Source organism: Polypterus senegalus, chromosome 8 (genome assembly GCF_016835505.1).
Source record: "Polypterus senegalus isolate Bchr_013 chromosome 8, ASM1683550v1, whole genome shotgun sequence".
Taxonomy (NCBI): Eukaryota; Metazoa; Chordata; class Cladistia; order Polypteriformes; family Polypteridae; genus Polypterus; species Polypterus senegalus.
The window spans coordinates 115,989,724-116,015,705 of record NC_053161.1 but is presented as its reverse complement, the minus strand read 5'-3'; the positions used below and the strand labels follow the sequence as shown (position 1 = coordinate 116,015,705).

General features: G+C 36.0%; 1 protein-coding gene across 1 annotated transcript in view; it reads left to right on the top strand.

Annotated features, from left to right (window-relative positions):
• The first annotated feature begins 5,175 nt into the window (after nt 1-5,175).
• The window catches only part of si:ch211-245j22.3 (uncharacterized protein LOC563798 homolog), a 61,901-nt gene continuing 41,094 nt past the window's right edge, over nt 5,176-25,982 (top strand). Inside the window, exon 1 of the mRNA XM_039762175.1 lies at nt 5,176-5,246. Coding sequence (XP_039618109.1) covers nt 5,176-5,246 — 71 coding nt within the window. The remainder of the gene's footprint in view (nt 5,247-25,982) is intronic.

Genomic DNA, 25,982 nt, shown 5'->3' with positions numbered 1-25,982 from the left:
TTACCATATTTGTTCAATTTGGTAAAAATATGAGTTGGGGTCAAGAATGGAAACCCCATTTAACTGTAGAGCAAAATTCTACAGAGCAACAGTTATAATGGAAAAAGGTCCAAGGACCGTTAGGTCTGATGCAAGGTAAAAGCTTGGCATGCTTGGAAAAGGGCTTCTCCACTTGAGGAGCCATCTAATTTTATTCCTCAAATAGTGGGGTGACCAGAAGAAGTGGAACATTCAGAACCTGAGCAGAAATGATGTGCGAAGTCACCTGAGGCATCCTGATCCATTCTAAGGATAAAGATGAAAAATGTTATACTTTCCCTCAAATGTTACTGAATCAGAGTCCACAAAATGCTTTCTAGACTCGCATATCAGAGCATAAATTTATATACAGTATATGTAAATGTGAAAAGGTTAATGCCCTGGAATAGTCCATTTAGAACCTGAGACTCAATTCTCAATGTGCATAAATGATCTCCTCATAATTGGGCATGAACTTAAAAACTTCTGTAGGAAAGATTGGAATAAAATTGCAAAATATAAGTGTGCTAACTTGGTGAGACCAACTCAACCAGAATTACTGCTGTAAGAAAGTAAAAGGTACCTCCAAAATATTTAAGTTGAAGAGTTTTAACAGTTATGACCCAGGCATTAGAACTTTGTGTCTATAGGGTGATCCAAATCTAATTATGCAACTTTTAATGCAATACAGGAAACCAATGCAAGACAAAAGAATTGTTTGAAATATCTTGTAATAACTGCGGTGGGCTGGCACTCTGCCCGGGGTTTGTTTCCTGCGCCCTGTGTTGGCTAGGATTGGCTCCAGCAGAGCCTCGTGACCCAGTAGTTAGGATATAGCGGGTTGGATAATGGATGGATCTTGTAATAAAAGAAAATCAACTTACATTGAATTTATTCACTGATTTTCCATGTAATGTCCCACTTGTCCTCAATTCAGTTGTGAATTCTCTATGTAATAAACTTAATAGGTTAAGGCGTAATGAAAATTGCATAATTACATCTAGACAACCCTGTATTTTTCCTAACAAGTATCCATTTATTTTTTCATCTAAATATTGTTGTTTATAGTACCTAATTAAAAATGAAAAAAAAAATTTGTGTGATTTGTCTTAATTTCAGACTAAACTAAAAAGCTGAAATATAAGTGAAGGCATATAGAATTTTAATTAGAACATTTAAACAGTTTTAATAAGAACTCACCATTCAGTCCAAAGCTTACTAATTCTATTCATGTAATCTCTCAAACCTTTCTCCAAAATATCCACCAAATATGGACAAGGAGAGGTAAATAGTTGTCAAGCTGTTATTTCTAAATTTTAATTATAACTAGCAGAACACTGATAAAATATCAAAATGTGATTTCCTATCCAGTACATTATTATTGAAAAAACACCTCACTGTTTAATTTTTATAGTGGTCTAATACCTAAAGCTGCCAAAGGGAACTGTGATATCTTTGTTGCTTTCAAGTGAATGTTCTGAACCCTTTAGTATAACTTTTGGTGTAAACAGTTTTCATTGGCAGAAAAAGGAGAAGCCCAGTGTGAAATGTAGCATTTCCTGTCTATTTGTTTGGCTTGTCATTTTGAACTCTCTTGGCCATCCATGCTTTGTGAGGTTTAACTTAAGGAACAGTTATTTTTGTTATATTTGACTTTAGTGGCATTTCCTGCTCCATGTTAGGTTGGTGTAAAATGGTGATATACCAATCACAATATACAGTATATATATATACTAGCAAAATACCCGCGCTTCGCAGCGGAGAAGTAGTGTGTTAAAGAAGCAATGAAAAGAAAAGGAAACATTTTGAAAATAACGTAACCTGATTGTCAATGTAATTGTTTTGTCACTGTTGTGAGTGATGAGTGTTGCTGTCATATATATATATATATATATATTTACACACACACACATAAACATATATATATATACATATCTATACATATACACATATATACATACATATATATCTACATATAAACACACACATATATACACACATATACATACATACACACACATATATACACACAAATACATATATATATACATACATACACACACACATATATAAACATATATATATACATATACATACATATCTACATATATACACACACAGCTATTTCGTATCAGTGCAATACGCTGTTTGTTAAAACGGTTGACTCCCGCTCTTACGTGCAATAACAAATCAAATCATTCAGTTGTCTTTGCTCTTATGTCATTTTAGAGCTGGACGCCTGGCATCTTTTTTGGCCACAGGTTCGTTTCTGTTTGCTGTGAGGTTCTGTGTTGTGGAGATTCTCAGGATGGATTGCAGGTGCTCATCAGTGAGGCGACTCCTGTGTGCTGTTTTGTTAGTCTTTATCACTGAGAAGAGCTTTTCACACAGATATGTGCTACCAAACATGCACAAGGTTCGAGCCGCATGTAGACGGACTTTTTTTGTTCTTCAAAGTCACCAAAGCGCCGTGCAAACTCAGTGCAATAACTCTAGCCAGCGCTGCATTATGGGATCTGTAGTTTATTGTGTTACCAGCGTTTCATATACCGGGCTTTAATAACAATAATACAGTATATAAAATGATCTCGGGCGGATATAATTACACGCCGGGCGGATGTGGCCCGCGCCCTTGAGTTTGACACATATGGACTAAATCGAACTTGAAAAGATATATTTTTCAAATGTGATCGCGCAATTCAGATAGAGTTGACGCGCACTACAGCCTGCATGCCTCAATGAGTCATCCTCCCCTCGCTCTTACTTTTTACCGTTCATCTAATGAATACACTGAGTATGGCTTTACCAAAACAATCATTGATGGCGAATAAAGTATCCATTATTCGAGTATGTAGAGCGGGATATATATATATACATATATATATACCCGCGTATCGCAGAGGAGAAGTAGTGTGTTAAAAAAGGTAGAAAAAGAAAAGGGAACATTTTAAAAATAACGTAACATGACTGTCAATATACAGTATTTGTTTTGTGAGTGTTACTGAGTGTTGCTGTCATCAAGGATTTGATTATCATTATTTCTTTCAATCAGGCTCGTATTTGTAGGATGTGTTGTGTTCAAGTTACATTCCGTGTTTGTCAATCGTTGTAAAGATGACAGGTTTCTTTCATCGATTCGTTTCTTACTGCATCAATAAACAGCTCGTCTTCTTCTTTATCTGAGACCTGACACACTGCATGCACGGGTGTTTTTTACACTGTCTTCCTTTAGCGGGACATTGACTTTTTCCACCGTGTGCTTTGTTTCCACAGTAGCTGCATTTATGAATATGCTTATCAGACGCTTCATATTTTTGCTGCCTTTTCAATTGTGTAATTGGTTTTGTTCAGCGCTCTTTGGAACTGTTGCTTTTTATCTGTGCACTGCGTCAGTTCACGTGAGCCGCTCGGTGTACATACATCGAAGGTTCCCAGCTGTGCTGGTGCCATCTCGTGCTATGTCCATAGCTTTATTTAATGTTACCTTAGTCCTGGCACTTAAAACTTTCTCTCACAGTTTCGCTGAGTTTGTGTCAAACACCACCCTGACCATCTCATCTTCCTCTCCATAAGCACATTCCTTAACCCGTGAATATTTAGTGGGAGTTTGCTATTGGATTGCCGCTGACGGACGGCCTTATATGGGCAGGCACTAAATTACAAACGCCAGCGGCAGCCTGTCTATGAACTTAATTTAAAGTGTAGGTTTACATCGTGCTTTGTTTCCGAAGTAGCAGAACTCATCAATATGGTTGTATATGTCACTCGCTCGCTTCTTATTGTTTCGCTGCCTTCTCAATTATATAATGCATGTTTTCTTGAGCGCTTTTTTGAGGTCTTCCTGGTTTTCTATGTACTGCGTGATTACGTGGGAGGCGTGATGATGTCACACGAAACTCCGCCCACGGCGTTGAAGCTCATCTCCATTACAGTAAATGGAGAAAACTGCTTCCAGTTATGACCATTACGCGTAGAATTTCGATATAAAACCTGCCCAACTTTTGTAAGGAAGCTGTAAGGAATGAACCTGCCAAATTTCAGCCTTCCACCCACACGGGAAGTTGGAGAATTAGTGATGAGTCAGTGAGTGAGTGAGTGAGTGAGGGCTTTGCCTTTTATTAGTATATATATATATATATATTTATATATATATATATATATATATATATATATATATATATATATATATATATATATATATATATATATATAATGTAAACGTTTTTTGTAGACTTTTATTTAGTAAACTTCTTCAGAATTCCAATAGTTAGTAAATTAATTAAATGGCCAGTATTCATACATTTAATTGAATACAAGTGAGATCTGAAGCTGGGTGTTCACTCTCTGGTCTTGGCTTGACTGTGGAGTTTGCTTGTAAGCACTTTGAGCTACATTATTTGTATGAAAATGTGCTATATAAATTGTTGTTGTTGTTGTTACCCTTTTACTGTCGATTTTATCTGGGTTTTCCAGTACCCTTTTTGCATAAGACAATAAACAATATGGGAATTTAAGCAATAGAATATGCCAATGACCTATTCATTTCATGGGAAATTACAAGAATCATTTGATTACTGAACTGTTGTTGCCGGAGATCTGAAATAAAAATTATAATGCTGGGTTCAATTGATCATTAGACAATCTTATATAAATTAAAAAAAAAAAAACTGATTTAAAATTAAAAAGTCAATAACCTGCAGCAGGATCCCTTTTATTGTATTTACTAATTATAATAATAGTTTTGCTACATCCATTGGGCTTGTGATGGAGAAACATTAATTTTACTGATTAGAACAATATTCATGACCAAGGACAACTTATGGCGACTGAATTAGCAATAATCAATGCTTTTGTTGTGCTTTCTTTTTTTTAATTGTTCAATCACTAACGAAACACAGTAAAAGGATAATCATGTGCTATACTCTAATCTAAATTAATCAAACCATCTAACGTAAAAGCCACTTAATTCATACCATGATTAAGCTGCATTTTACTTGGGCCAATTACTTGTAAAATGCATTTGACCAATTTCATTTTAGCAGATTACGCCTCGCTGTTTGAGAGCACCTTGCTATTTTAGCTCTCAGGGTAATCCCTGGCTCTGATATAAATTTGGAATTAATGGCTTTGAATAGAAAGATTCACAGAGACCAGCAAATGGGGCAAGCAGCTTTATTACCCCGCAGAAAAGGAGGTACCTATGTTATGGAGCTACATGAGTGGTATAGGTAATTCTACTGCATTGATATTAAAACTAACTTAAAATGAAAAATTATTCGCCTTGCTTTTACTTATAAACCTTTAAAGTGCAGCCGCAATTATTCATTTTTTTGCTCCCTAAATTTCAAAAAGTAAATTCTTTCTCTTTGCAGACTGATGATGTAAAGGTAGAAGTGCATTATATAACCCTGTTAAAACAAAACTGATCTGCTGGATGTCTAAATATGAAATAGTTTCAGATTGTTATTTTTTTAATTTTAATATCATTATGTTTATTACAAAACATATGAAAAACAATTTTTTTTCTGCATTTATTTTCATTTCTATCTTAATTAATATATACATACTGTAACCTTTTTTTTAATTGTAATCAATTTGGCTTATAATTATCAAGCTTTAAGTCAAGCTGTTGTTTTCCTTTCCTGTTTGTTTGAAGCTGATTAAATAATTTGTTTTAAAATAGCATTACTATAAACAAAATGAACAGAATTTCTTATCCACTGTCCATGAGTTATCCAAAATTTTTTGCAACTTTTTAAAAACATTTGTTATGAAATTGCTGGAGAATACTCAGAAGAAGTCTAAATGTATTTATTATGCTAAACCTGTCTTTGTCAACTTCAAAATCCTTGCACCAGTAAGAAATGAGCTTGCATCCTCTTCTTGCGCCAATCTGGCCAGGATTCGTAACCACTTCTTTATTCTTCAATAACTTCATCAAATTTCTGAAACCTTTTCCAATGAATGGCATCTTAGAGGCGGAAATCTGAGGGGGCAAAATCTTGAACGGTAGGCTAGAAGGAGAAAAAACAGTCCATCTAACATTTTCAATTTTTAAAACACATATCACCATACATTGTCAAGGGATAAAGGATTTCTCTATGGTTGCAAAATAATTTGGACAACCTTCGTAACTCTGGTCTAATGTTGTTCTAGGTATGATGCTTGTGTCATTTCAAAGTTTAACATTGAGTCTACCATATGACAACCTCTTGCTGTGCTTTCCTGCATTGCTTCTTTTCTCAGCTGCACTTGCCCAGCCACTGGGACCAGAGCTGTGTTGTGTTTGTGTGTGTGTGGAGAAGCTCTCATGTAAGCAAAAACATCTACTTCATACCACACATGGTATTCTATTAAAATGACATTGTCACTGTACATTTACATGCATTTTGAGAGGCCATGCTCCCATAGAGTCTCCATGCATCCATCTTTGGAAGAATGCGAAAGATTATCCTGGCAGCTTAAACACAAAGTAGAAACAAATTTCAGGATGGGATGTCCCCCACACCAAGCCAAACAAGAGACTCCAATTAATCTTACATGCATTACCTGGAGAAGGATTCATTCTGATACATTGTGAATATGCATCATCCACATTGACCCTGAGTCGGCTTGAATATGTTGAATATGAGGCAAGAGCTGTAGTTCTGGGAGGCCCGAGCACTAACAACTGGATCACCCATAAATAAATATAAAGGTACTGTATGACTAACGGAAGGTTGCCTAATTAACCTTTATGTCTTGTCATTTATTCCTTTAGCACCAAGAAATGGTTGTAGCCACTACCTTTAATAACAATTACCTCTTTTTGACTGTCATTTAGTTATTCAATTACTGTAAATAATGCAAACAAGAATGTAAATATTTTTTAAGCGTTACTTTAATCAATTAATGGCATAATTTCATAAAGCAAGTATTAATTTAAAGAGACATTCCTGTAACATTGGAATCTTCTATCTTGAATCACTAATATTAATTATGTTACAATATCGCTACTCATTTCCACTTACACCTCGTAAATTCTGCTTGGTTCATACATCATAGTAATGGCGTTATGCCTCACTCCCACCAGCAACCCCATATGCCGAGTGCAAACCTGTGACCACATACTCTTCATTACTCCTACACAACACAAAATGGATAGCCTGTCAGTTTACCTACAGGACTGGAATTATATGTAGTCCAGCTGAAGCTAACATATTTGTTCACATCATAGAAAAAGCTTTCTAGTGAACTCATGAAGTAAACAAGATGTTTCATAAACTATCTAAACCTGAATACATTAACATAATTTGTAAACATTATATGCAATTACAGGATAAATGTATCTTGCATGGGCTACAGAATCCCTGAAAACTAGGTTCTTTTATCTCAAGCCTAATGTTATCCAAAGACACCCACACAGACCTCAAAACAGCCATCAGAGGACAATGCGCACAAACATAAGAGGAATTAAAAAGCACTTAGCTTGGTTTTTAATGCTAGTTTAATTTGGAACATACAAGCATGTCATTATCATCATTGTCAGAACAAGGGGCTTTTGGGACAACAAATACATGGACAGGTTGTTCTGCAGCTCATATAGAGTATCATATTCTTAGTGCCAGTTAAAATACTGCTATTTGTATGTGGAAATGCAAGCTAAATATAGGTGTTAAAGATGGAAATGTCAATAAACATCAACATATTTTTCTATAACCAATTAAAGCACAAACCACAGTGACATACTAATTATTGATTACACTGTAAACATTGCCAGCATTTCACAGGAACTAACTGTAATTTTTACAATAAAATACTTTATTAAACAATGTATTGTGTAATCACAGCAGGCCTTTAAGCCATCTTCGGTCATGACACAACAACTAACTGTAAAATTTTACGTGGAGTGGTTCATGTTTCATTGTGGAACATTTTCAGTTTGCGTATTTTTATACCGTGTCACTTATATGTGTGGAAAGATGACAGTTAAAAGTGAAATCCTGGCTATAGGGGCTCTGATGGAAACTTGTTTGATATCGTACAAACATTGGAAAGTTTTCATTCACAAAGAGAACCACAGACACAAGGAATAAGTGACCAAATAGTGAAGCAGCCAAAAGGAGGACTTTAGCGACCTTCAGAACTCAATTTGATGTCAGTTTTGAGGAAAATAATTGAATACACTAAAAAAACCTGCCAAATACATTACATTAACTGTGTATTTTTACATTCAAGAATCTGTAATATAATAAATGCATATTTTTAAATAGATTAATGAATGCAAACTTACATTTAAGCAGTGTTTTTGCTGTCAATATCAATTAATTGTTTCACTTAGACTATTTTTGTGAATAATTGTTGCATTGTTGTAAAGTCACAATGGAACAGATAACTAAATTTGCATAAAGTTGGTATATTTGCATAAGAAATGTCCCCTTTGCAGAAACACTGTAAATTGTTCCTGATGATTCCCACACCTTATCAATTTCAAGATGGCTACAACTGTTGTGTGTGTGTGTGTGTGTGTGTGTGTGTGTGTGCTGAAGATTATTTTATGGTTATGGAAGCTGATTTATGGTGGGTTCTTTTTCGATAAACTGGTGAACTGGTAGCACACCCTGCATAACAAAAGCAATCATTTCTTTTCCACCAGACAACATGAACTAGTTTTACTAAACATTGATTGTGTATCGGTGCATATAAATATTTTGTTTTGTGTGACTGACAACAAACTTGAACTACTAGTCATTTAATTGTCAGGTTACAAAGAGTTGTTTTTCACAGTGTCATTTAACTCAAACTGTTTTAGTAAATTTACAGTAAATTACTGGCTACCTAATTACAGTACTAGTATGGTTAACATGTAATAATTCAACAATTGCATGTTATTCAATAGCAGCGTACTGTTAAATCACATTGATTTTGTGGCTCAGTTTACTGTGAACTCACTGTATAATATTGTATTTTTGTTGTAATATATGGTAATATTGTACTGAGAAAGTAATTTACTGTAAATTTACAGTAAATTTTTTTATAGTGTAAATTACAATGAGACAACATTATGTAAAATAGCAAAACCTAAAACTGCAATTCTCCTGCTATGGCTTTTAGCATTATGTATATGCCTTACATTAGATGTTGGCATATTGTATTTCTATTTGCCATGTGCCGTTTTTTTTTTCTTTTTGTTAATCTAAGAAGAATGTCCCCATTAGGTTGGAAGCTTGTACAGTATATGGTGCTATAAACATTAGTCTATCGATTTCTAAATATTTCTAGGTCTCTTGTCTGGGAGAGGAGTGTCACTAGTGGAGGTTACAGCAGACTAGACTGACAGCTTCTGTCTAGAACTTAAATAGAGAAATAATTCATAATAATTTCTTAAGCTTTGGTCACACTATCTTCTTTATAAAAATATAACTTCATTCACAATTCATCTTTTGTTTCTATTTCTATACTTAGTTCAATTCAATTAAATATTTTCCTATTTTGTGCACTTACTAATGAACCTAGCATAGTATATCATAAAACAAATAGAGCAGCATAAACACAAAATATGATGTTGGAAGTTAAACAGAAAAGCATCAAGCAATATATAAAAATACATACATGGTAGGCGCAGTATATGGGCAGAATACCTTTAATTGGAAATTCCAGACTGTCCATGGTCATCCATACAGGATTACTCTGTAGACGAATGGCAACAGTTTCATTGGGAACCAATTTGTATGCAAACAGATCCATCATGTGTAATGACTGACAAAGTACCACCATAGACACTATGATGAGAAAAAAAGAAAAGCTTAATAGTGGAAAAATATAGAAAAGTTAACCATTCATTTTAATTGGGTTCTTTTCACTTGGACATCACTTCCTTCTCAACAAGTCCACATTCCCAAAAAGCTACTCTAGTTTTCCTTCCACATCACAAACACGTGTTTGGTTAACTGGTGACTCTAAGATAGTCCTGTGACGGACCTGTCCAGGGCTGTTTCATGCTAGGATAAGCAGATACCATTCCCCTGATCTGGATTTAGATAACAGATGAAGGGAATAACATCACTGATGCCTCCTGTGGTGTTCAAATCTTATTCAAAAACTGACTGAGGCAGCACGGTGGCGCAGTGGTAGCACTGCGGCCTCACAGTTAGGAGACCTGGGTTCGCTTCCCGGGTCCTCCCTGTGTGTAGTTTGCATGTTCTCCCCGTGTCTGTGTGGGTTTCCTCCCACAGTCCAAAGACATGCAGGTTAGGTGCATTGGCGATCCTAAATTGTGCTTGGTGTGTGTGTGCCCTGCGGTGGGCTGGTACCCTGCCTGGGGTTTGTTTCCTGCCTTGCGCCCTGTGTTGGCTGGGATTGGCTCCAGCAGGCCCCCATGACCCTGTAGTTAGGATATAGTGGGTGGATGGATGAAAAACTGAGTGAACATTGACTGGGCTTCAAAGTGGATGGGACATCCTTTTTAATATAACTTTATTTATCTCAAACTGGCTAAACAAAAAATGAGCCAGAGTCTAGTGTCGAGCAACAACAGTATTAAATATTGCAGTCTGCATCTAAATGTACAGCATTCACATTGAGACTCAGATACCCAAATCACGACTTGGTTATCTGCACCTTTCAAATTTAAAGCAATGAGGCTGTAGAGTTGTTATTACAGATCTGTCATTTACATCACTGAAATGCGGTTCTGTCATAGCCCAGCTTAAAAGATAAATTAATAGGTTATCTCAGGTTAAACAATGCTTGAACAGAAGCTTTGACTGATTTGAAATTTCTTTCAGAGCAATGATTTCCCACAACCCACGGTTATTAATATTATGTCATCAGGGAAAAATTATATTGATTTTTTGGCAGATCCATCTTTCATGCTCTCTAATATTAAATCTGACAGATACTGCCTGTACTTTGGTTTTGAAAGAACAATTCTCAAATTAGACCTTTGTGAGGAATGCAATACCTGGTTGAAATTAACTCAGAAACCATATATTGCAGTTTCTGTATGCATAGTAGAATTCTTCAATTAAGAAGAAAGTGCACAATTTATTGTGGGATGGTGCTCGGTGACAATAAAACAAGCTTATATATTATTAAAGTGATTTGAGCTATTGTTGGAGCAGTCCCAGAGGCCACTTTTACTTTGTGAGCACACTCTCTCTGGTGGCGTCTGCCAGTGATAAAGACATCTGCTTCATGCTTAATAAGCAGTTTCACGGAGTTTCAACATTGTTTCTCACAGGGAGATAAGCTCTGCTATTTGTGCCTTAGACCAATACAAGGGTCTATTGCAGCAATTTCTAGGCAGCTTTTAAACCCTGCCTTCAAGGCATGGCACCCTGTCTGCAAGTATTCCCCTTTATCTTCAGATTAGTTTGAACAAACACACCAAGTCTAGGTTTGTAATTAGTCAGTTGCAAAGCAATACTAAACACTCACATGACCCTGGCATTTACTTAACTGATGTCAGTCATGTTGTGTCATGCTCCACAAAATGACGCAATTCAATGTGCAAAATGGCACAGCCCCTGGCTAAAGGGATACCCCCAATGAGCCATAAAATCATTTGTTGTTCTAAATAGAGTCTACTGGCTCCCACACAAACTTTAGGCCAGAACAAATGTGTTGTAAAAATGGATGGACGACTTCTGTTGTGTGTGCACATGAATTAGGATTGTATAGCATAGCTGACCAATACTTAGCTGATAAGTACAACACACCCATGAAGATATCAGTTTATAGATTATAAGAAATGTCACAAGTGTACTGAAATAACCCTGGCCCATATCTCACAATTGCTGTTGATTGGTTACTTTAGGGTTCTGCCGATTCAGCAGGTACACCAGGTCAGGAGTAAAATCTTCATTTTCTTCGACAATACCTAAGTGCTCATAGGCCTCTAACATAGTGCATTATAATGCTGGAAGCAGCTGTAACAAACAGGAGAAATAGTAGCCATTAAGGGATATATCCAGAAAGAAACTATGTTGTTTCTAATGTGCTGTGACAAAATTTGGTTGTATCAAGGTATCTACCATATCCAAAGTAAAGGCTCTCACTTTGATGAACGACCTGAAACTACAATGCCTGATTTCATGAGTCAAGCTCCTGCCTCCTGAGGTTTTAGCAACTGTTTCCATATTCTGATCCTTCCATCTGCATAGTCAAATAGGAAGCAAGACTTATCACATTTAAGCAGTGATTTTGCTTACTATTGCTAGCCCATCTGGTGTTCTCTGTAATGCCATTTTTTGTCCCCCTGTTGTCAAAAAGCACAATAAGCATACATAAGTTTTATATTAGTACTGTATAGCCTAGCTAGTGTCTATTGCAATGTAATGACAGAATAGAAATCTGAAACTGACTAACTTACTCAATTCAAACATGGTTCCGGATGGCTTTTACAAATGTCTGGAAGGAGCATCTAAATCTTGTGTGGTCTGGGTCAGTGTTTGAGTGCACTCTACACTTTATTAGGGCCCTTTGCATGGCAGCTAAAAGGTCAGAAAATAGACTGACGAGGATAAGTAAACTAACCACACCATTTCATTATATCCTTTCATATTTCTTATATTCCATATGTTATGTGTTATGTTCGTTTACATAATATAAGGGTCTATGGCTAAAACTTACCAAGTCTGTGCTCCAGTTAAACATATGATTTCTAGTTTATAGTTGTTGACCTTTATTCATTTTATAAATTTTTATGCTATCCAGATTTTTAAGCAGAAGCTAAAGACACTAACAAAATCCCATATGTATAGCCATCTTTTTAGGACTCGTCTATTCCATCTCATGCACTGCATGAAAAAAGGGGCCTTATTTCATAATCATAAGGAACAATCCAAAAGATGATTTACTTTAAAAATTTAAATAAAAGGATTTTGTTCTGGACATTTTTGTAACTGACAGAGGGAGTTTTTTTTTTAATTAATGGAGGTGTTTTTCCCTATCTTTTGACACATTTCCAGATTCATGATGTTAGAGGCTGATGGTTTCAAGATAAGCAACTCTCTAAGAAACATAATTTTGATGTATTTCCAAAAACAAACCCAAGGAGATAAGATCCACCGTAGGATTATATATATTGTATGTGCTCAGAGGGGAGAGAACGGTGCTGTGCTGCTTGTTTTTCTTTCTGCTCTGCATTGATCTTCTTTGGATAAAATAAATCTTGGAGGTAATTTTAGGATATTTTCGGTGAGTAACTTCATTTGCCAAACTCTAAGGGGTGTGCAGACAAATAGAGTTAGCCCACTTACTGTCAGATTAAAGAAGTGTTACAGGGAGATAAGGGTATGTGAAAGACTTATCTACCATATACCATGACATCTTGTGCATATGACTAGTAAAAAAGAAATAAGGACTAAAATATAAAATCAAGTGCCTGACTTTACTATGAGCAAGGACAGATGAAGTCATAAATGCAGATGCTTGGACTTTGTTATGAGAAATAAAGGAAAGCCTCTGATGGAATGTCCCAGGCAGTGTCCTTAGCATTTTGAACTTCACTCCTCCTAAAGCCTCCCACTTGTCTGAACAGATGAAACAACTGAAGCAGTAAAATACAGAATATTAAGGTTCTGTGCAAGCATCTGGCAGATATATTTAATTCAATTCACATTATTTATGTATAGCCCTTTTCACTGAATACAGGCTTAAAGTACTACAAGACATTTATAAGTAAAATACAAATTACACATTTTACAAAGTATACAATGTACAAATATTAAAATAAAGATTACATTAAAGACAGTAAAAATATGAATATCAAGTTTATGTGTAGTGGTCCATGGTGGACAAATAAGTTTTGAGATTTTTCAGGTGAGAAAGACAGAAGTTTTTGTTATTTCAAGTAAAGAAGACTGAAGTTGCTATGTAAGTTAAGTATGATGGCGGAGAATGGTAATGTGTTGCATGTTGATTAGCACATGCAAGTATGAATTTTACATGACAATAATTTTAATAACAAACTTATAAAATAGATCCTAACAATACACTGTATATCCATTAATGGATTTACTGTAGTTATTGTAGTGGTTATCATTGAGATATGTCCAGTTGACATTACAGGAGAGAAAAACAAAAACTCCAGTCAGTAGCAATACTGGACCAAATAAGCCTTGCCTGGGTTTGTGGTCAGTTACTAAAAAGTCATAGACAATGTCAGATACCCAGACTGACACAGTGTGAAAAACATAAGCCGACTGGCCGCCTGCCCTACTGGACATTCTACAGTGTTATACAGTATAAGATTGTGCTAGGCAGCCTAGTAGCACAGTCTTAGATTCCATGGCTCCCAGCATCTCTGGTGTTTATTCCATGGGTAGGAGAACAGCTTGGCAGTAGAGCAGTGGAATCCAGGTTCACAGCAGAATACCGAGAAGAGAAATAGGATGGAGGAGGATTACTAATGATTCATAATTATTGTGTTACTTATACAGTATTTTTGCTCAAATAACTAAAAGAAAGCACACTTAATCGGTAATTCTAACCAGAGTATGCCAGACTAAAGTAGTGAGTTTTCAGCCTGGAGTTAAAAACTGAGACCAAATGGGCATGCTGCAAAAAATTTAATCTACACAATTGAAAAATATTTTTATCATGACGTTAATTATGTTAGAAGAAGAATTCTGAAATCAGCCCAAAACATACAGTAAGTGGAAACCAGCGTAAAGACTTAAGAACAAGAATTATATGGCCATATTTCCTACTTCTAGTACTTATTCTTACACTGCAGTAATCAATTCTGCTAGATATAAATGCACAAATCCATTCATTAGTAGTTTTTATATTTAGAAACTATCTTAATTTTTTATTATTTTTAAGTTGGGGAAAAATCAAGTTTTAAAATGTTTTGCAATGTGCATTTAAAAAGATAAATTATTGTGAACAATAACAGCTAAACTGTAATATATGTGTGTGTCATTGTCTTAAGATACATTCTGAACTAATGACAAATGTATTCTTTTCATTAAGAGTCACTGCACTATTTGACATATGAATGAGAAACTGTCAAGTAAGAAAATTTGAACTTTCAACACTTCTGGGACTCTATTTTCTAAAAGTTTCTCTTGAGATCGATCTATCTATCTATCTATCTATCTATCTATCTATCTATCTATCTATCTATCTATCTATCTATCTATCTATCTATCTATCTATAGTGTCTTTCATGTCTATCTATCTATCTATCTATCTATCTATCTATCTATCTATCTATCTATCTATCTATCTATCTATCTATCTATCTATCTATCTATCTATGCATGCCGAAATATACAAACATTTAAATGACTGTCAATATTTAGTTTCTAGAGTGGCTTGGCCTATAGAGCATCTTCAGTGGTATTGCCACAGTAAGGTCAAATAAAAAAGGTTCCTGACATTTTCCCTTAAATGAGCTCCCTTTACTTTCATGGTGATTGCACTGTCATATAATTCATCTCAGCCTTAATTGCTGATATTGGATCGATCAATTACTTTCTCACCAATGAATCATATAAATGTAGGTCTCTATGTTTCTGCTTGTTTTTCTGCTCTGACTCTCCTTCATTGTCAATTTTGCCACCTTCTAGGTCACCCCCAGATTCTGGTCCTAGATAATCTAATAGTTGGTGATGTACATTTAATGACTGACAGAAGCTTTCTTGAAAACTTTGATAGTTTAGCTTAATGTACTGTATGTTACAGACTAACACACAAAGAAAATAGATAATTAACAAGAAAAAGTGCTAGGTACTGTCTAGACCTCATTAGGCAATTATACTGCACTGGGCTTATACTTATTTTGTAATTAGGATAAACAAATACATAATAAAATACAATATAAGCAGCATAGTAACTTTATACCAATGAAATTACGGTATGTTAAATGCTCAGATCAGTATCCTACATTTATTTTTTTTCTTCACCATGTATGCAATATTTTGATACTAAGCCTTATGTTATAGTTTTAAAATTCAGCCATATTTCAAATATTATCTCTCCCCATTTGCCTGTGATCAAGCTTAATTTGCTTTAATTTTAAACTCTTAGTGTGTTCATCACATTAAACAAGCTCCATGGAGTGAACAATCACCTCCTTTAAATTAGCAGCATTTAAGGCTGGCCACTATAGTGGAAACGCTTGGTCTTGCTAATCCTTTTGGAACATCACAAAACTAGATAATCCACTTGTATGCTCAAACCAAAAGACAGAAGACCAATAGATGATAAGCACAACCAAATAGTTAAAAGTGCTCCAGTATGCCTCAGAGCTGGATATGCAGTAAAGTGATGTTATTTATTTATCTCTATGGTTATGTTGGACATGTATATCACTTTGGTGGCAGATTTTAAATTTAGTTCATAATCACTATTCTATGTGGCACTGCATGCATGTTGCCTTGTGAGCTAAAGAGTTCCTATATTATTAGAAATCTTTGAAACAAGGTTATAAAGCTGTTTTTCTTCAGTTAACAACCCTCACCTATTTTTTCTAAAATGTAAAAATGTAGTAAAATGAAGTAACATATAAAGCTAAACGTTTTGATATTTTGTACCTATAATGCTACTGTGGAAAAAAATCTCAATTATGATTAAAATTTGATGCTGCATGTGCTCTAATGTTGCCTAATGTCAGTAAAGCAGTGCATTGTATTAAGAAAATAAAAAAGAGTTATGACTAAACCACAAACATTGTAACATAAATGTGAACAGTGTTACGAACAAGGCACGTAATTCCCAAAAAGTACTTCCTAAAAGTTGGGGGATATACCGCTAAACCCCTGCTTGATAAAAGGGAAACCACAAAATCTTTATAAAAATGAAAAGGTTTATTTTTCACATAATGCTCTGGCACCTAGTGAAGCTCCGTAGAACACATAAGACATAAAGAGTTTACTTAAAATGCAAGGTAATCCAAGCAAACATGTCACAAAGTTAACTACCAAGAATAGGCAAAATGCAGATCAAAAGGCCAAAGAAATTCAGTAGACCACAAAAAGCACAAGGTAAAGAAAAAAACACAGAACTCACCAAAACTCCCAAGCATTTTCAAAAGGAACCACCAGGAAGTGTGGGAGAGATCTCCAGATTTATAGGTCGTAAGGCAGTTCCTGGCAGTGATTGGCTGGTGGCTCCACATCTTGGGGGGCCATCCACAAAACACATGGAGCATAACCCAGGCAGCTTGCCCACATAGATACAATCAAAAACAAATAATAAATTAAAATAATCAACCAAAGTAACAAGAACATACATAAAAGAATCAAAAATGAATGACACCAAAATAAAACATGAATTGGAGCCCACTACATACTGCATCTGATGAAAAATGGAAGGAAATAGACAAGTAAGGGCACAACCAGCAGTGATTATATCATTCTCCATGTTCACACATGATTTGTTGTTATATCTATATATATGGTTTATTGAGTGCATTCTTCAATCCTCCCATAATGCTGTGTCCCCTCTTAAAGGGGGAATGGAGGGGCAGATTCTGGCTGTGAGTGAGTCAACAGTTTTCCAAGTCAGTAGCAGTGGAGTCACAGGAGAAGCTGACAGACACGTGTTTAAGACTACAGACCAGCCAGTTTTCCCTTTATTTTTGTTCTCGTGAAGGCAGGTGAATGATCATACCTATTAAACCATACGTTTACCTATAGAAGCATATATCTAGTGTGAGACTTTCCCGGACACCACCAGTCGGAAACCACATCTTTATAAAAGTCACACGTTTATTTGTCACCTCCAAATACAGGAATAAAGTCCCGAACACCACACAATGCATTCAGCAATTAAATCTCCCCAATAAACCTTCTCTTCGTCAGTCTTTAGCCACCTCTATTCTTTTCCTGGGAGCTTCGTCCAGCTCCCACTCCCGACTCAAGCCCGCTGACTGTTTGGAGGCGCCGCCTTTTATTTCCCGCCCAGATGTGCTCCAGGTGGCTGGTGATGAACTTCCGGCAGCACTTTCTGGTGTGGCGGAAGTGCTGCCTATTGCACCGGAAGCACTCCGGGCGTCCGCCATTTTGCCGAGTATGGCGGAAGTAACTATTTCCAGGCCCCACGAGGTTTAAAGTGCCCTCTGGAGGTGGCCATGGGTCCCAACGAGTTATAACCTTTGCTCTCTTTTCCCGTGGTCCTCTCCTGCTACAGGGTGGTTGCCCCCTTGTGGCCCGGAAGCTATTCAAGCCACCTTCCAGTCCTTTTAGGCATCCTGGCCGTGTCAAAACTTCACAGTGTCATTGGTCAATATGTAATCAAACTCTTGTTAAAATAAATTCCTGTTGACAAAAGAATGTTGAGAGAAAACACAAAATGTACTCTACTGGGTTCATGGTCCTATAGAGCTTACAAAGTCCAAGTTCTGTTGACCCAGACCAACTCTTGGCATAAGCCAAATTTAAACTGAGCTGGCTTAAGAGAGAGTGGTTATGTGCATGACACTAGGAAGTAGTTCTTCTCACAAAGAGTTGTGGCAATCTGAAACAAACCACTGAGTCAGGTGAGGCCATCAGAACTAATGTTACTATTCGATTATAATTTGAATGTAGAAAAGAAATCTTATTTGAAGGCAAAAACTGACATTCAACTATAAAAGAATAGCTATTTGTATTACCTTGTGTTTATTTTGGTGTTGTGCTTTACTGACTACTGTATGTTGTTTAATACTGCAGCATTTTATAAACCTGTTAAAGCCCATCACTCCCAGGATCAGCCTATGTTTAGGTGCTAGTAGTTTTATGTCTTCTGGTCTCTGGAAGCAAATATAAGTATAGCCACAAAAAGAAAAAAAAATATTCACTTTATTAAATATGTTATAGTAATTGCAAAAGATTTCTTCTGGGTTTCTTATGTGCATTGCAATCATTGAAAACGGTTGCCCATTCCGCTTTGTCTTTGATTGCATTTTTGTGTGGAGCTGATTTTCCAAGGGTCACAATTGTTTGAAGGCTGCAGTTTTTACTAGCATTTTTTAAGAACAAGTGCATGACTCCTAAGCACTTCTTGATTTATAGGTGCACTGTGTACAATAATGACTAACCTATTTGTATAAAATTGAGATTTGTGCCTGTCAGTCTGTTAGTGCATCACACTAAAAACACCACAGCTATTTCTGCAAATAGAAATGTAACTTTACAGTTATTTATGGTACTGAGACAACCTCTCTCAAAGTTGTTATTATCAGCTGAAATAATACTACATATTTGCGAGATGCCAGCAGCAGGTCAATAGTTTGCTTTGTTGAAACTGTTCGGAAGGAACAGTACTTTGTTTATTTATAATCTTTCTTATCTTATGTCTTATTCTTCTATATATTTATGCATATGAAATTGAATTTCTGTCAGTCTGTTCAAGCATGATGTGAAATCCACCTCATCTATTTCTACAAAAGCTTGGAGTTATTTCCAATATAGTCAGTTATAATACACATTATTTATGCTTTTATTTTTAGTCTTGTTCTTTTATTTATGGGATTTGGTCACGTGTCTCAGACTGTTGCATTAGTTACACTACCAAGAAGTGACGGTATAAATATGATGGTGGCCCTGGTCCAAGTTATCCCTCTGTTGGATAAACAACAAATAAAAATTGTTAGTGGCAGTTTTATCACAAGTAGGCCTAGCGTTTGTTTAGTTTCTATGCTAATTTCTGATTTTGATTAACTATGTAATATTCTAAGATTGACCTTGCCTGGCCTTGACAAAGATTTTGCCTTGTATTTGTGTTTTATAACATGGTCTAAATTATAATGTAAACTAATAAATGTACATGATTTTATGAAGTCAAAAATGTCTATTTGCATTTCATGCACCCTTTAGTCTGAAACTGGCTCTTTTTCTTTACAACCTATGACAGTGAAATATCACACAACCTCCTTCGTTTAAAAGTTTACCCCCTGTTACTTTCACAAGGTTGTTACAGTTCATTCAACCAGTCACCTCAGCCAACTACACTTGATAAAAAACCCTGTCTAAAAAAGAAAAGCACAAATGTGTATGCAAAACAGGATTACAGAGGTGGAATAACTGCATTATGGAAAGTATTTTTGCAGAAACTCTACTACTGTCTGTCCATTTTTTTTTTAAATATGTGAATAATATATAGAAATATTTCCAAAAAATAAAAAAAATGTATTGAAAGGTATGGGAAGACAATCAGTTTCTGTAGCCAGGGAGTGTATCGTCAAGGCACCTTCCTTCAGCTGCCACCCAAGCTACAATTCACAGAGGAATCCTCCATTACCTTTGTCGATGGTGTTGATATCTTAGAGGAGCACAAAGTAGAGCTGCTGCATCAAAGGAGCCAGTTGAAGTGGTTCAGGTGTCTAATTAGGATGTCTTCTGGATATCTTCCCAGGGGGGTCTTCTGAGCATGTTCAAAACAAGAGGAGGCCTCAGGGTAGACCCAGGACACTCTGGAGAGATTATATCTCTCGATTGGTCTTGGAACGCCTCTGTATTCCCTGAAGGAATTGGAGGAGTTGGGAGAGAAAAGGGATGTCTGGTCATCTTTTCTTTGACTGCTGCCCCTGTGACCTGGACCCAGAAAACAAACTGAAAATGGATGAATAGATGGATGGCAAGATAATCCCGATCTAAAGCAATTCAGTGCTTCTGTTCTTTAAGACAATACAAAGGTTAAAGACTGTAGCATAGTTTTGTAAGTAATCTGTTTTTATTTACAGTTACTTATTTGGCTGATGTCTTTATCCAAGGTAACTTACAACATTTGTGATAGAATTGGTTAAATTTTTTTTTGGTTTTCTAATTGGAGCACAGGCTGATCAAGTGACTTGCTCATGGTCACACACTGTCAATAGCAGGATTAGAACCTCAGGGTTTGAAGTCCAAAGCCTCAACTACTACATCACACTGCCTGAATGCTACATTTGCATGTACACTATAATTTAACATTGGCAGTGTAGTTTTAAAAGTATGCTTTCTGTTTGAACAAAATGTATTTTATTTGTATTGTATTTGGCCGTGACATTTGTAATTGTGTTGCTTGGCTTTAAGTGTGTGAGACATTCCACTTAAGGGAAAAAAAATAAAATGTTATTTTAATGCTGAAAAGGAAAGAAGGTGAGAGACGCACCTGATGAAGGCTATACAACTGAAATGTTATAACCTCTACCTTATTTTCCCTTTAACATTTTTTTCTTTGCACACAAAAAAACAACAGATATAGCAAAATGGGCTATCGTCTTTAAATTTTCATATTTCATTGAGAAAATCAATTTAGTGTTTATGTCTATTGCACATTTTCATACAAAGGATGTAGCACAAAGTGCTTTAAAAGATGTCAAAGAAATAGTTACTATTGTCAAAATTAGATAAGAAGAATAATAATAAATAATAATAATAATAAATAGTATACAAATATAAATAATAATGATAAATAAGTAGTATACAAAAAATAAATAATGCACACATACATAAGATAGATATTTAATTAAGAGTATTGTCCTTTATTATAGAATTGGTTTTTAAGTCTCTAAATGTGAATTCCATGATAAGGTCAGGTGGCCAGGGTGGAAAGAAAGAAAAAATAAAAACTCAAGTTAAGCTGGATAAAAAAACAAAATCCGTAGTAGTTCAAGGCCAAATGTCCGAGCCACTATACATTCTGCTTAGCATAAATGTTCTGAAGTATTTATTTATTTTGTATTTAGGCTTCATCTTAAAAGATTCAACCGAGTAGGTCATGTGGCAATTTGGGGTAACTGCTTTCTTTCAAACATCACAGATGGCTGCACAGGACTTTGATCAGGGAGTGGTGGTGGCACAGAACACCACCATGGAAGAACTGGAAAAGAAAGGAGAAAAGTACAGATTGATATGATTGCAGTTTGTGAACCCTTTAGAATTTTCTATATTTCTGCATAAATATGACCTAAAACATCATCAGATTTTCACTCAAGTCCTAAAAGTAGATAAAGAGAAACCAGTTAAACAAATGAGACAAAAATATTATACTTGATCATTTATTAATTAAGGAAAGTGATCGAATATTACATATTTGTGAGTGGCAAAAGTATGTGAACCTTTGCTTTCAGTATCTGGTGTGACCCCCCCTTTGCAGCAATAACTGCAACTTAACGTTGCCGGTAACTTTTGATCATTCCTGCACACCGGCTTGGAGGAATTTTAGCCCATTCCTCTGTAAAGAACAGCTTCAACTCTGGCATGTTGGTGGGTTTCCTCACATTAACTGCTTGCTTCAGGTCCTTCCACAACATTTCGATTGGATTAAGTTCAGGACTTTGACTTGGCCATTCCAAAACATTAACTTTATTCTTCTTTAACTATTCTTTGGTAGAACGACTTGTGTGCTTAGAGTCATTGTCTTGCTGCATGACCCACCTTCTCTTGAGATTCAGTACATGGACAGACGTCCTGACATTTTCCTTTAGAATTCTCTGATATAATTCAGAATTCATTGTTCCATCAATGAAGGCAAGCCGTCCTGGCCAAGATGCAGCAAAACAGGCCCAAACCATGATACTACCACTGCATGTTTTACAGATGGGAAAAGGTTCTTATGCTGGAATGCAGTATTTTCCTCTCTCCAAACATAACGCTTTCATTTAAACCAAAAAGTTCTATTTTGGTCTAATCCGTCCACAAAACATTCTTCCAATAGCCTTCTGGTTTGTCCATGTGATCTTTAGCAAACTGCAGACGAACAGCAATGTTTTTTTTGGAGAGCAGTGGCTTTCTCCTTGCAACCTTGCCGACTATTACACGATTTGCTCTTGGAGTGATCTTTGTTGGTCGATCACTCCTGGGGAGGGTAACAATGGTCTTGAATTTCCTCCATTTGTACACAATCTGTCTGACTGTGGATTGGTGGAGTCCAAACTCTTTAGAGATGGTTTTGTAACCTTTTCCAGCCTGATTAGCATCAACAACTCTTTCTGAGGTCCTCAGAAATCTCCTTTGTTTGTGCCATGATACACCCACAAACATGTGTTGTGAAGAGCAGACTTTGATAGATCCCTGTTCTTTAAATAATACAGGGTGCCCACTCACACCTGATTGTCTTCCCATTGGTTGAAAACACCTGACTCTAATTTCACCTTCAAACTAACTGCTAATCCTAGAGGTTCACATACTTTTGCCAGTCACAAATATGTAATATTCGATCATTTTCCTCAATAAATAAATGACCAAGTATATTTTTGTCTCATTTGTTTAACTGGTTTCTCTTTATCTACTTTTAGGACTTGAGTGAAAATCTGATGATGTTTTAGGTCCTATTTATGCAGAAATATAAAAAATTCTAAAGGGCTCACAAACTTTCAAGCACCACTGTATAATATATCTATGCGTATTTAAATGGTAGCTGTGTAGGTTGCAGTCTCTGGCAGACCTCGGCCATTTGCTTTTGAAATTTAACTACCTTGCCCGACCTACTCATGCAAATTAAGTACCAATTTGCCCATTAGAGGAGTGATCTTTATGGGTGATTGTCATTTAAGGATGGTGGAGGGTATTTGGTTGGCATTTTGGTGGCTTTAGATGAACTAATTAATATTGTTCTAGGTTTTATAGCATTTGGGTGGGATTTGAACTGTGTAATTGTGCTGTAAAGTGCCTGTCAAATGTGGCAACCCCATGCTCAGCCCTGATTTATCTCTCAGTGATTGACTTGTATTTTTTGATTGTGGAGTATTCTAAGCACTCTTACACATTTGAACATAATTGCTGAGCTATTATTACTGTTCTGCAAATTCCTATTTTCAGCAAAATTACTTTTTACACTTAAAAAAATCTTACACTTAATTTCACAGCAAAAATTCACAAGGGCTTAATAATAATTAATAGAAAAGCTAGTTCAAATATAAAATGTCATATAGCACAAACACCCTGTACATGTATCACCCAGAAACTTTTAATAACTTTATCATTTATATATACAAATATAAAGTTGTTTTTTTAATATTTGAATCCTATTTTCTGATTCATTTGAGTAAGAATGTTTATGTGGAGACACTGACCATTTTTAAAAAGTACAGCATCTGAATGAGATCTTGAAACAGCTTAGCTGTGAGCTGTACTAACTAGCTCAACAGACTGAATAAGCTCCTTTCGTTTTTCAAAATTCTTATATTTCCTTGTGTAGAGAGGTGTAAAGATAGGATGTCATTCTTCTACAGCTTGTCAAAAGAAAAATAAACCATGACCAGATTATTGCCCACTGTGGAGAAAAACCTCAAGATGATTTTCAACTTCAGTCAACAATGCATTGTTATGTAACGCATCTACCTACTCACTTTTTTAATTTGTTTTATAGTAAATTTTTCTAAAATTATGTATCAATGCTTGCCCATATTTACATTCTGCCACAATAAAACAGTATGTGCTATACAAATACATTTTTTTTCGATTTTACTTTAACAGTATATCAAAGGAATGACAACATGATGCTTTTCAGTATTTCAGATCGAAAGTGGTGCAATCATGTTGAAATATATTGTAATTACAGCTCAACTGCTGAGGGTCAAGGTCTGAATTCCACGAACATCCATAAATTGTATAACTTTAGTGTTTATAGAGCTGTCAACAGAAATATAGACAATATGGGTAAAAAAAAAGAAAAAGTACAACACATAATGGCTTACAAAGAAAGTGAAGAAGCAATATAAAACAGTTGAGATCTACGAGAGCATTGCGACTACTGCTCTGTACACTGAATACCACATGAAGCGTTGCATGTTTTAGTATACTAACAAAAGGAAATCTCTAAGGAAATTTTTATAGAATGCAAAGTACTTTTAGACATACTATGAAGATTTTCCATTGTTACAAGAAAATTCTTAACTTGTAAATACTGTGCCTACCCGGGCTTACGCCTTGGGGGAAACTGGGCCACTTTTTTTAGGTTGATAATATTACAAAACATTATATAACATAATATTATGAAATCCACTTAATCGAATTAAGGTTTGTTTGAGGTCAGAGCCTATTCCAGCAGCATTAGAAATAATCCAGGAACAAAGCCATGTCGGGATGCCAGTCAATTGCAGGGACTTTTCTTGCACAATTATACCTTGTTACAAACTCCACTCTGAGTCTTAGCAAGGTTTGGGGCAGCCACCCGTGTAATTTGGCATCCTGGCTGCAAAGTTGCGAAAATGTAAACAGCAGTGATGTGCACAAAACCGAGTCCAAAACAGAACTGAGGGAATAAGAAAAAGGTGGAGGCTTTTAAAGGGGAAGACAGGAAGTGAGATCAAAGGGGTCAGGCTCACAAGGGTCTTCAGCCATAGGCTTGAGTCCGGACATGACGTCACAGGGGCCGGAGCCAGCAAGGTCTTCTTCCATAGGCTCGGTCCCGGAAGTGACGTCAAGAGGGCCAGGTGGAATCTCCCGTGAATGGTCTGCAGGAAAGGGAGAAAAAGACTCAGTGCACTCTGCCACATCCTGGTCTGATTCAGAATTACCCTTACTCAAGCCCTTTCGCTGCCTCCCATGCACATGTATGTGACAACCTACACACACAAAAATACAAGCTGTAATCAGCATATATTCTATATGTCCATGTCTGTATGGATTTTGAACCCAGGATTCTAGTTGTGTGCTTTCCTACATGTAGCTCTTTCTTAATTTGATGAAAAAGTCCAATTAATATTTGCAGAAGTGAATTTTGCACCAAATTCTACACAACTAAAAAATAAGTCTTTGGCCAAATGAGCAAAACGTGCTGGATTTTTTTTCTAACATGTGGAGCTGTTTCCATTGCTCTCCTGAAATGGTTATGGATGGCACATTCAAACATTGCCTTTTGTTGTACAAGAAATAAATTATGTGTTATACAGTATTGGACTGTGGGGCATAGATGCCATCTTTAGAGCTTGGTACTGGTTTGTTTACTGTGAGGAACAAGCAGTAGTGATATACTGTGAGAAACCACAACACTTTTATGAAAGAAAATGCAAATAGGCAAAGGAAGTGAACAGGAGAAGAATCATACAGGGACAAATTGAACTGGGA